Here is a 13307-nt window from a genome sequence, read left to right on the forward strand (position 1 = left end):
ACAGTTCACCAGGCTCTCAGAGCACAAGTCGTTTTTATCTCTACCTGCCCGTCATGGTTTCCAAATTCTTACCCTCCCAGAATTCAGAATTTCCACAAGAAGCGTGTAACTGTGCAGACTGTTAACTGAAGCCGAATGACGATACACGAACACTACTCCTACTACTACTACTACTACTACTGAGGCTTTTATTTTGAAATTCATTTCCGGAATTCCTCTAGGTGTGTGACGTTGAGTGGCCGGAGTCGGAGTCGGAGAGCAGAGAGCCCCGCCCTCCGCTGCTCCGAGTCCAGCTGAAGGACCGTCCGGCAGCCAGCCACTTGTCTGGACATCGTGGTCAGCCGCTCTCAGGTCAGTTCAGATCAACTTCAGCTAAACTGTGTTAAACTGTGGCGTTAACGCAGTTATGTAGCGCTAGGTTAGCCCGTGTTTAGCCAGCTAACTTCGGCTAGTTCTGCACTTGATTACGATCAGTTGTTTACAGAGCTGTGCGGAGTTTGTCAGCAAATAGCATAATTATAATTTCAGGCACATAAACACGTAGGCCTATTATAAAAGGTTAGGCTACTCTCAGGTAGGTGTATGTTGTGAAGAAAAAAAGTACTATGTCAGAAGTTGTAGTATATCTATCTATCTATCTATCTATCTATCTATCTATCTATCTATCTATCTATCTATCTATCTATCTATCTATCTATCTATCTATCTATCTATCTCAAAGCAGCAGACCTTGTGAGTGACACTTCTTCCTTGAGAAAAAAAATACTTACGAGTTGAAATGAATCATTGTACAGGAAGCTGTTGCAGTACTGTATTTCACCATCACCCAACATTCATGCAAACACTGTACCAGTGTGGATGGAGGCTGTTAAGATCATAGAGGGGAGTGAATCTTGAGGTCTTGTTATCACATTTCACCTCACAAGAGCAAACAGATTACTACCTGCAGATACACAGTCTTACATTCATTATAACTAGCCTATATTTTTGTTCACAATTCATAACACAGCTGTCCAATTTCATACTGCAGCTGTAAAATTACAAAGGCAGTCTGATGGAAAGTAAAGAAAATCAGACTAGTCTTTTTCTCAGTAGGTCGTTAACTTGTCGTCAGAGATCACATGGGTTTTTCATGCTGTGGCCTGTTGTGCATGCAGGTCGACTGATAAATAGTGATGGTTTACTAAACAAAGGACTGAATGGAGGTAGAGCTGCAAGCGGCAGCATGCACAACTCAAAACATCCTACAAACGGTCAGGCTGCACAATAATCAAAATCTCAGGAGCTGTAATTTCTCTGATGAAGTTCACAATGTTGTGCGTTGTTAGCAGCACCATGTTACCAAAGATAGACGCCCTGGCCCACAAATCATGTTCTCCAGACAGAAAGGAACATGTTTATGTAAAACTGCAGTTCCTCGGCTGCCGCTGGGGGCTGAGCAATTCTCCCTTGACCCCCATGTTAAAATAGCCGACTTTACAGCTTAAAAAAAACATATTTACAGCCTGGTACATTTTTTGTTTTTGGTCTCTACCGATAGTTTCATCCTCTGTGAACACTGTGGGGGGATGAATGTTTTTGTTCCACAATTGTTTTAGTATTATTTAGGATTAAAATTCTGACATAAATTGGGGCGTGGTTATGTTGAGTGACAGGTTCACAGACAGTTACCGGCCGTTAATTGGTTGCTTCGAGTTCAGTCGGTGGGTTCTTGGCTGGCAAACCGCTGCACATCTCCAAATATGGAAAGTATACTCCCACTAAAATCCAAGATGGCGCAGTTCAAATGCTTGTACTACCCCCAAACCAATGGGTGACGTCAGGGGTGCTACGTCCATTCTTTTTACCGTCTATGATACTGCTCAGTCCATTTGCATAGACAAATTCAACAACAGCTGTCAGATAAACAAGCTCCTGTTTTATTGAGGATAAATGTAGATGAGTTTTAGTGATAAGCCCTCATCTGCAGAGTCTGCACATGACAGAACAGAGCCACAGATAGTGTTGCTGTTAACTTTTCTCACTGTGAGTCTCCAAACACCTCCAGGTCATCTCGTTTCAATCAGAAGCTGTAGGTGTGGGAAACTTCATTGAACCCATTTTGGTGCCACGAGGAGTCTGAACTGAATCAAAGTATGAAAAAGCAAAAACTTCATCAACTTCCTGTTCAACCTACAGAAACGTGAACATGTGGGAGGAGATGGTTTAATGTGAAGATCAGATATCAGATTATCACTTTTTTACAACTTTATCATTTTTCCCTATCAAAAACACTGACATTAAAGCTATTCTTTACAAAACTTGAAACACCCCTGCCCCCCCAGCACCACAACTCCTCCACTCAGGAATAGGAAGAGCGTGTGCAATAGTGCAAATGACTAACTAAGCCCCCATCCAAGTGGCATCCTCACTACAAACATAAAATTGCCTCAAAACCAAATATAGATATCAAATTCAAGTTGACTTTATTGTCACATATAATTACAAGTAATTACAGTGAAATTCTTATGTACCTTTGGTCATTTGCATACACAAATAAAGATACAAGAAAATAAAAGAAGAGGAGAAAGATATTTAAAACCAAAGAGGTTGGTAATAAATTAAAAAATATAAAAAAGTGCAATGGCAATCAATATATAAAAAAGGAAGAGAGAGAAGATTGTGCGGTGGATATTTTTGTATGTATACAGGTATTTTTATATTATTAAAGCAGAAGTAAGCGATCCGGTTGTTTTGGCTAATGCTGTGTTCCAGGCAGGCTTTTGAAACCGTAAATCACAGCTTTAAGTCACGACTTACGACTTTGTAGTGTTCCAGGCAACCCACTCGTGTTTTCCCGACCTGTTTTACCTGTGAAAGTGCACTATAACGGCCACTCGTAACTTCCGACCCGTGAACTCGTACCAGATCGAACTGGTACGACTGATCAGCTGACATGTGGTCAAGACGAAGCTACAGAGTAGACCTGTCACTGTCACAGGTGTCTCTCATCTCATCTCATTATTATAGGACTTCACCCTCAGCGCTCTGTCTTCAGACTGCCCTGACCTGTCCCTGATCAGGCTGCGTTCAACCAATCAGTTTATGCTACTGTTATTTATGTATATACAGTAATCATTAGTGTAGTGGCAGGAAAGACCATTTCATGTATCAAATCTATTGTGTTGGTCAAGTCAGAGGAAAAATGTTTGGGGTGTGTTTACTGTTCCTAAATGTAAAAATGCGTTACATTGGACCCTCAACATTATTTAAAGTTTAAATAACGTGTTACTTAAACATTTTTACCAGGTAGGCAATAAAAAAGTTCTACTGGATTATAGTATTAGAAGAAAAAAAGCTCTTATATTTTTTTTTTTCCAAACTGTGTGGTATCGGAACGGTATCGGTATCGGCAGATACTGCACAGCCGGGAATCGGAATCGGTATCGGGGGCCAAAAAATGGTATCGGTGCAACACTACTAAACACTTACTTTATCGCATGAAAAAATATGAAAACTTAATAAAGTGACGCATTAACAGTGGGAATTAAAATAATTTCTCGAGATAATCCAGTAGCAGTCTTCTTCCTTTGTTTTAATTCAGCTACTCGCCACCACTGCCCCTACTGGTGAGGAGAGCGGCCCTTTGTGAATCAGCAGCTGTGTGTTTGTGGATCTGTGTGGATCTCGACAGGAATGTCTCAGAAATACGTCATTGAGGAAAGAGATGCGTGATTGGTGATCCACAAATGCAAAGTCACACTTCACAAACAGAATTTTCGGTTTTACAAATGGCTTTTTTGGTTTTACAAATGGAAAATTATACATTCACAAATACCCAATATATTAACAAATACACATTTATTTGTAAAAACCAAAATACAAGTTACAAATTAGACATTTGTATTTGTGGATAGCAAAACACGTGTGCAAACCAAGGAACATTTGTAGATCACCCTCTGTGCGTTTACAGGTATTTATGAGACAAAAATAACTTCATAGACTTAGTCAAAGAGAAACAACAAGGGGTCAAGGTTCCTAATAAGAGTTATGAACTGTGACCAGGTTTTGTCACATTTATCCTCCTACCCTCGTACTGTATGACTAGTTTTATTATTTAGTTTAGTTTAAACCTTTATTTATAACTCGGGGCCCATTGAGGGAGACGCTAATTTTCAATGATGACATTTGTAATAAAAAGTTTGACTGACAGGTTAGATGGAGGTTTTACTTCAGTAGCCTTAGCTGTGGTGCTGTGTCAGTTAAGTTGTATGTAGCTTACTGTCACTGAGGACAACATGGATCATTTGGGCAAAAACATGTTGTGGACACACGTTGACTTGTCAGACTTTGGCATCTCATTTTCTGTCTCTCTAAAACCGACCAATGGAACGACTGACCTGAGACACTTTTTCTCTCTTCCCTCAGCTTTCGAGGATGACTTCTAGAGTGTTTGGTGATGTGGAGAAAGATGAAGAGGAGGAGGAGGAGGAGGAAGAGGAAAGTGTGAACCCTACAGAGTTGAAAATGAGTCAGATTGTGATGCCGTGTCACAGCAACCATCGCCAGGAGCTGAGCGTGGGACAGCTGCTGAAATGGATCGACTCCACTGCCTGCCTCTCTGGTGAGGTGTGTGTATGTGTCTAAAAGAGAGAGAGAGAGAGAGAGAGAAAGAGAGTTAGTGAACATCAGTCAAGTAGTGTGTGTGTTCCAGTTGATGTTGTAACCACTGAGCACATTGTGTGTTTCAGCTGAGAGACACGCTGGAAGCCCCTGTGTCACCGCGTCCATGGATGACATCCACTTTGAACACACCATCAGGTAACAGGATGTGTGTGTACAGAATGTGCTGGTGTGTGCATATATACTGTGTGTGTGTGTGTGTGTGTGTGTGTGTGTGTGTGTGTGTGTGTGTGTGTGTGTGTGTGCAGTATACACTAACTCTTCTTTAATGTGTCTTCCTTCAGTGTAGGTCAGGTGGTGAACATTAAAGCAAAGGTCAACAGAGCCTTTAACACCAGTATGGAGGTCAGAGACGTACACACACACACACACACACACACACACACACACACACACACGCACACACACACACACACACACACACACACACACACACACACACACACACACACACACTCATTCACACTGATACTTTACATACAGTGCTATAAAGTCCCAATGCTTTAGAAATCGCATTGTAACACTTTCCAAACTTATAGATGTATTTTTAGATTTTTTAGATCACAACATGATGTGTTGCTGTTTGAGATCTCAGCCTCTATTACTTCACTCAAACAGGTTCTATTGAAGTGATTTTTTGATTCAACAGGTCTGGCAGTGATCAGGCCTGGGTGTGGACAGTGAAATTAAACTCTACTTTAAAAAAAATAGGTTTATCACAGTTAGTTCATGATTTAACTTGGGTTATCTTTGTCTAATATTAAAATTTGTTTGATGATCTTAAACATTTAAGTGTGACAAACATGCAAAAACATGAGAAACATGAGAAAAAATGAGAAAAACACAAAGCCACTTTCCCTCATTGCATTGGGACTCAAATGATCGATCAGCTTCAGTGAGAAAGTCCACTGGATTTGGAATGGAAGAGTCACCTCACCTAACGAAGCAGTGATCAGCCATGTCATCCATCCATTCCTCCTCTTCTATCTGTTTGAATGTGGTTCAACTTCCATGAATCAACAATTACTCCAGTGTATATATCTGGAAGGCCCTCCCTTCCCTTTATAGGTTGGGCTTTTAATGTGTAAAGAAGCATTAGGAAGTGTGGAATCTTATTGTTGAAACTTGACATTAGTCAGGAGTTTGGCCCAGAGGAAATGACTGGAGGTAATTATCTGAAAACATGACAGAGTCTCAGCTGTAGACTGGTTAGTGCTGTGGAAATCTCCATGATATTGTGTTGTCTCTTTGGCCTTTTCATGCTGGCCACTGGTTATTACAGGAGACTTTTTTACATTTTATTTATCCAGGATCAACAATCTCTTTTCCAAGGGAGACCTGGCCATTAAGGCAGCCACACAGTTACATTAAAAACAATAAACAAGTTAAAAGTTAGACTGCAATGATTTCACCAGAACTTGAGCTTGTGGGGTTAGTGTTAGATGAAATTGAAGTTCAGATTGTAATTTATTCCAGAAACCTAAATGCTTTCTTGCCCGGTTCAGTTCGTACCTTGAGGACTACAAATTGCAGAGTAACTGAAGATCGGAGATTGTGACTTCCATGTTTCCTTGTTATACCCACAAACCCAGAATGGTTTTGTAAATAAGTACACAATGAGTGAGGGGACAGTTGGTAGTGAGTCTTTTACTGAGCAAATGTCTCTATTTGTTATAGTAGAAGTCCTGATTGTGTTTATAGTGGTTTAGCTGTATGTAGTTTTGATTCATGTGTCCAGGTTTAGAATCTGTTCAATATCCATTTGGTCATACAGTAGTATATAATCCACAGACCTAGTAGACCTACTTTCTACAGTACACAAAGACACAGTTCCTGTGAAATTCTTCATATTTCCTGAACTTCTCAGTCCTGCAGAGGAATTTGTTCAAACTGAGCTCTGTGGATTTTCACAAACACAGTTTCTAGAAAAGCAGATTATGCAGGGTTCCTACTCGTCCAGGAAAACCTGGAAAACCTGGAATATGGTTGACCAGTTTTCCAGTCATGGAAAACCCATGGAAAATGAGAAAAAAAAGTCAAATGTCCTGGAAAAGCTTGAGTTGTCCTGGAAAATGATTTATCACATCTTGACATCAGCGACCAGAGCTGTATTTGACATTTTCAGAACCCACCAAGGATTTCTTCTCCAAAGAAGTGCCTAGCGAGAAAACATTTTCTTTGTCATAATGTCAAAGCATGTAAGAGATTATTTCATAGATGAGTCAGAGCCATAGACTGTCTGCACATCTTTAGTCAGACTTCTGGGGCTGAGAGAATGAGAGTGAGGAATAAACACAGAAACAATCATGAACAAAATAAGGGACAACTGTCAGACTGTAGCAGCTGAAAATGTCCTGGAAAAGTTTCAAGCAAAGAGTGGGAACCCTTTTATGGTGTGAAATGCTGTAACCACCACAGATGAAAGTCAGTTCACCTTCTGTGTTTGGGAAGATGCAGAAAACACAGTTGGTGAACAGAACAGGTCCACAGTAAATGAAAAGCCAACCCATACGGCACATTTACAACTTATTGAGGATATGAAAAACAATACTTACATTCCGACCATGTTTCCCTGTCTTCATCTCAGGTGGGAATATGTGTGAGCTGCGAGGACCTGTTCTCAGATCGTCACTGGAGAGTTTGTCACGCTTGCGCCACCTTCGTCACCCAGCGCACACACACTGGACAGAAGGTGATGCGATGCCTGGATAGAGATGTCTGGCTTGATCTTTTTGGAGAATGTGTGAAACCATTGTTTGTGTCTGTGTGTGTATATGTGTGTTATTACCTCACAGGTGATCTTGAAGCCCATTGTACCCCGCACTCAGAAGGAGCATGTTGAGTACAGTGTGGCAGCTGAGAGACGGAGGGTGAGGATGGTACATGATGAGATCATCAGAGACCTGCTGTCCCACGGCTCCATCCAGCAGGGTAGGTCTGTCCATGTATCTGCAGGGCTCAGCCTGCTGCTGAATGTTGCTGAGAGAAGGAGACGGACACTCAGATCATCCTCCACATTTAGTTAGGTCTAAGCATAAGGAGAAACATTTATTTGCATGGTTTTATTTGAAATTTTAACTACAACTTTTCATACTTTTAACAATTATGGCTAAAATGTACGGCTGCCCCCGACCAAAGATTTTGTTGGTCGACCAGTAGTCGTCACTTATGGCGATTAGTCGACTAATCGAACCCCCCCCCCCCAGGGAAAAAAAAAAAGTCAACTGTCTCAATACCAGTGTTGCCCCTGGCTTTCTTTTCCCTTTTTTTTTTTTTTGCCCGTGGTCAGGTTGAGAATTAATTAATTAATGCTCGTGACTCCGGCCGTGTTGGGTCCGAGATTCAACAAGCCGGTCGGGTTTTACTGTTATTACCGCCACTACGCCCGTTTATCACCAATAAACACAGTAGATGAGGAGGGTAAAAAGTTACTGAGCTCAGGCACCCGCTAATGGTTGAAAACAGCGGTGATACGAGAGAGACCTGCCGTGCCGTGTAAAAAAAAACAACAACAAAAAAGTGTCACGTCACGACTTCCTGTATCTGGCCCTTCAAAATAAAAGCCCCATAGCCTTTCATATACAGTTCAGTCATTGATTTTGACTTAATTTTGAAAAGACACGGCTCCAAATGTTTTTTTTTGTTTTTTTTTCTGCGACCAATCGACCAATGAAATTTTGGTCGGCTAATGATTTTTTGGTCGACCAGTGCTTGGTCGACTATTTGGGGGCAGCCCTACTAAATGCATATAATTTTGGAAGCCGTGGTCTAATAAACTGTATTTAAACAGTGGGCTGAACTCAAATTAGTAATAACATGTGAATGTGATGCCCACCCATCACCATGATCGCATACTGTGGAGAGTGGATGGATTTTGACTATATCATGTGTCCAAAGGAGCTATGACATAATCACATCAGCCATGTTGGTCACATCTAAACACAGCCACGCCTCAAAGTGCATAAAGAACAAAAAAGTATTCACAGTCTGTTCTAGTGTAGGAGTTTCTGAAGGCCCGGGTTTTCTCTGTGTTTCTTGTGGGACTAGGGTTGGGCCACTAGGAGGTGGCCACATGTGGCCCCCAGACCACCGTTTAGGCCTGGTCTAGGAGAAACACTGTACATGGTGAAATATGAAGAATGTCTCCCCAAACATTGAGTGATTGAAACTAGAAGAAAAGAAGCCAAGCTAACATTTATATGAAGTTATTTTGGAGCATGAAGAAGCAAATCGTACAATAATGTACAGTAACTGAAGAAGTCACTTAGCTTCATAGTGTTTGGGTTGTTTTAGTGAAAGAAACCTCCTGTGTTCTTCAGAGATGAAGGGACTTGAGAAACAGTTTTGCATTTATTATTGTTGCAGTAGCAAGAAATGTAAATACCTCATGCAATGTGAAATACGTATATACAAGAGTACTGCCGCTGCTATACCAGCGTCCTAACCCTTATATCAGATTATTAGGATGAAAGAATCTAATGGATATGTGTTGTTGCTGTTTCAGACCATACTGTCACACCCTGTTCAGGTGCACATTGTTGGTTTTTGGTCTTTTTTTTAGGGGATCACTGAATGTATATAGAATAACAGTCATGCTCACTGTCATCTTTTTCTACTGTGTGCCTGTGTGTCTTTGTATCTGTGTGTGTGTGTGTGTCAGCTGACACCTCAGCTGTAGAAAATGCAGTGGCTGCAGAGAAGACCAAGGTGGAGAGTGTTGAACTAGTTCTACCCCCGCATGCCAATCATCAGGTGACTGCTCCACTCATCTGTCTGTTTCTCTCAGGAAGTCAATCAGCAGTTTAGCTGGTCATATTTTTATTACGTCTCTACTTGTCCAGCTGTCTGTCCCCTTCTTCTGGACACAGTATCTCAGTAACACCCTGATAGAACTTCAGTTACACACAGATTAAAGGATAAACTAAAAGCTTTTTTGTGGTTTTGTGGCTTTGGCCTTGTGAATGCAATATCTCAGTAACGTCAGGAGTGGCAGCGTTGGACACTTCACCTGGACCGTGGTGTGTTTGGGTCTGTGCAGAAATGTGGGACACTGCAGGTGAATAGGTCCAAGCATGTTGGTGTTTGTTTTACTAAAGGGATCAAAGTGTAAGAAGTGACATTTCTGTGTCTTCCATGCCTCCACACAAGCAGCAGTCATGGACAGAGGCCATGCAGTAATTGTAGTTTACCTGTGTGTTGTGTAATTACCAGGTGAACACATTTGGAGGACAGATCATGGCCTGGATGGTGAATGTGGCCACAATCGCTGCAAGGTACAATTCCACACATTTAAAATGCCTTGTTTATTCAGACCAAGGTCACAGAGGGTTACAGATGGTACACACATGAAAACACAAACAAAACACCACATCATGGGTGGAAGACATGATGTGTTAAGGTGTTTTAGATGCTACAGCTCAGAGCTGAAATGGTTTCAACTGTGTTATTATAAATTAATCATTCCAGTCCATTCTATGAAAAAATGTTTGCTTATTACATCAGAGGATTTACTGTTTTTATTCCCTTTTAGAAATCATAAAATGCCTCTTTCTCTATAGTAAAGAATTTACATTTCTGGAGCTCTGAACTCTTGTATTGTTCATATGTCTGTGAAGTGTCTAATGAAGCAGTTTTAAGAAAAGGAGTTTTCAAGAAATGGGTTTAGCCATTGTAAAAAACTGTCAGGAAACATTAAATACAAACTCCTTGAGTTTAGGATTTTAAAAAAAGGGATAGTTCAACATTTTGGCAAATTCGCCTATTGCCATAATTCCTATATAATAGTCATAGGGGTAGGTTAATTACCTTTAATTTTTGGTGCAGCTGTTTTTAGATCAGCGGGGCAGAGACCTATGGCAGAAACGCGAGCTGCTCGGCTAATGCAACGGAGGCGCACGATACTTTCGCCTTTCCCTCATCAAATACACAATCCAACAACTCCAAAACACTCTCATGAACAAGTTGTGACCTGCACATTCACCACGCTATGAAATAATAACGTAACGTTATGAGACGGAGTTGTTTTTGAGGCAAATACGTAGCCGGAACTACATTCCAGACATGGCTGCTGGGCAGAGCGACTTCAAAAGCGCAAGTAGTTCTGAGTATTTGCTTCATGTGTCGTAATGTTACATAAGCATACGTTATTATCTCATAGCGTGGTGAATGTGCAGGTCACAACTTATCCATGAGAGTGTTTTGGATTTGTTGGATTGTGTATTTATAAGTTTGATGAGGGAAAGGCGAAAGTACCGTTGGATTAGCTGAGCAGCTCACGTCTCTGCTCCACCGATCTAAAAACAGCTTGCACTGACAATTAAAGGTAATGAACCTATAGGGATTATGCCAATAGGTGAATTTGCCAAAATGTTGAACTAAAATATTAGTAACATGTCATTTAACTGATAAAACAGTCATCTGACCATATCTCCCTCCACAGCCGTCTGTGTCAGGCTCATCCCACGCTCCGGGCCATCGACATGTTCACCTTCAGAGGACCTTCTCAGATCGGAGACAGGCTGCTGCTGAGGGCCATCGTCAACAACGCCTTCAAAAACAGGTCTGAGTGTGTCTGATACCCAGGGTGCAATTTGTGAAAAAAACAGAGGGGGGGATAGTTTGCGGGGGCGACAAAAGTGACTATAGGAACCCCCCCCCTCGCCGCACCGTAGCTCCGCACCTGACAACTACCGTTCTCAACCTGGTCTCCTAGTGGACCGGGTCTGGCTCCAAGTTTGAGCAAATAAATGAGCAAAGACCAGACCAGGTCCGACCAGTGTTGACCCTGGACCCTGGACCCGATGCGGTCAGACCGCGGAAAAAATAAATAAATAAAAGAAAGCCTGTAGCTGTGTTTATAGAGACGTAACAGGTGTGGCACGACAAGCATGGTGATCAGCTGTGGTCATTGAATAGACTACACTAGGTCATTTCAATTTGCGCAATTCTCAATTTCCTTTTTATTTAGTTTTATAACATTTAGCCTATATGTGCATCGAGAGTGAGTGAGTGAGCGAGCGCGAGAGAGAAACAGCGGGTGCACCAGATGATTGCCAACCGACAAAAACTGAAATGAGACGGTTAAAGAGAAGAAAAACACAGAATATAGCTAATATATGTCCAAGAGACTTTGTCCCGAGGAAGGATCGGATGGTGGCCCAGGTTTAGTGATGAGGAAACTGTCACTGCAGCTGCACATCTGTCCGCAGCTGCTCCAAACAGACACATCACTAACTTTATTTTGAAGGGACAGATTAGATGTTGATTTTGTTGCACCGAAACATTAAGCATATAGAACAGACCCGGCTTGAGACCGGCTTTTATTTGCTCAAACCTGGAGACAGACCCGACCCAGTGCAACCGGCATCTCTCGCCCTTTTTTTTCTTCTTTTTTTTCTAGAGAATTTACAGTAGCCTAGGCTACATATGACGGTCTGGGAGACGCTATGCGCTACTGTGGGGGGGATGAGAAGGCTCACGGTTCAAATGATGTAGACTTGATCTAAAGTAGGATATTACTGACCAGAGGGGGGGACAAAACGTATCCCCACCGGGGATAATAATAAATAACCAGAGGAGGGGACATCGAAAACAGAGGGGGGGGAAATCCCCACCATCGGCAAATCGCACCCTGCTGATACCTGATCTCTGTGGCCATGACAACACAAGAAAAAGTGGTGCTGTATATAAATCTGAATTAAACAAACTGTGACTCGTGTGTGTGCAGCATGGAGGTGGGGGTGAGGGCAGAGGCCTATCAGGAGGAGGGGCCTAACCGACACATCAACTCTGCCTTCATGACCTTTGAGGTGCTGGATGACCACAGGAAGCCCTGCCTGTTACCACGGATACGACCTGAGCCCCTGGTGAGTGAACCAGCAGAATGAACTACAAGTGAAGAACCACTGTTACACTGTTTATGGCTCTGTGTGCATAAGATTGCAATGTAAGCAAATAACCAGTCATTATCTAGTTGTAATGGGAAAATATTGTACCAAATTAAACTGAAACAAAGTCATAATGCATGAGAAGACATTGTGACGAGAAAAAATAAGAGACAAGATAGATGGAAAAGAATGATGTCATCATGATGTCTGTCTTTATCCTTGAGTTGTGGACTGTGCCTGGGTTTGGGTTCAAGAATAATAGAATAATAGAATAATAGAATAATAGAATAATCAAGATAAGATCATTATCTGATTTAAATCAAGCAGTTTGTTTAACATGATTTAATCATTCATGGGCAGATGGATGATTGTTTGGAATATTCTAAGAGTTGGAACAAGGACATTTGGCTCCTCTAAAAGTTTTAAAAAACATGTAGTGATTTAATGCTAATGAAATAAATAACTTTGTGACAAAAAAAAACAAGAAAATTACACAAATTATATGAAAACAATGTTTACTATGCATTGTGTCATCATGTATAAATGAACCAGAATCAGTTGTTAAGCTCACATACGTATATCAATTTACAAAGTCAGGTTATTAAATTCAAATGTTGTATCTATAATTTCTGTTATGCTCATGGCTGTAACTAAACTTCATTAGCTGTAAAGAGGCAGTCAAAGGTTTAAAAAAAAGATGACATTGATTTTGTGTGAGACTTGCTGTAAGTTTAAGACAGGATGTTGTTACAGTAAGTG

General features: G+C 41.3%; 1 protein-coding gene across 1 annotated transcript; it reads left to right on the plus strand.

Annotated features, from left to right (window-relative positions):
* Positions 1 to 256: 256 nt before the first annotated feature.
* Positions 257 to 12711, plus strand: LOC146960661 (acyl-coenzyme A thioesterase 11-like). The gene is made up of 10 exons (XM_085772180.1): positions 257 to 351; positions 4408 to 4603; positions 4731 to 4800; positions 4947 to 5007; positions 7250 to 7354; positions 7458 to 7593; positions 9323 to 9414; positions 9874 to 9935; positions 11102 to 11221; positions 12389 to 12711. Exons 2-10 carry the CDS (start codon positions 4417 to 4419, stop codon positions 12546 to 12548), a joined length of 993 nt encoding a protein of 330 aa, XP_085628306.1. The 5' UTR covers positions 257 to 351; positions 4408 to 4416; the 3' UTR covers positions 12549 to 12711.
* Positions 12712 to 13307: the final 596 nt, after the last annotated feature.

Source organism: Trachurus japonicus, unplaced genomic scaffold, assembly GCF_045865225.1.
Source record: "Trachurus japonicus isolate A0001 unplaced genomic scaffold, Traja_1.0 AP030143.1".
NCBI classification, from domain to species: Eukaryota; Metazoa; Chordata; class Actinopteri; order Carangiformes; family Carangidae; genus Trachurus; species Trachurus japonicus.

Bases quoted from the DNA above. Each gene is read 5' to 3' on its own strand.
- LOC146960661 (XM_085772180.1), top strand. From the start codon at position 4,417: ATGACTTCTAGAGTGTTTGGTGATGTGGAGAAAGATGAAGAGGAGGAG. The intron at 5,008-7,249 runs GTCAGAGACGTA...TCTTCATCTCAG, and splicing joins CCTTTAACACCAGTATGGAG to GTGGGAATATGTGTGAGCTG. The intron at 7,594-9,322 runs GTAGGTCTGTCC...TGTGTGTGTCAG, and splicing joins CCACGGCTCCATCCAGCAGG to CTGACACCTCAGCTGTAGAA.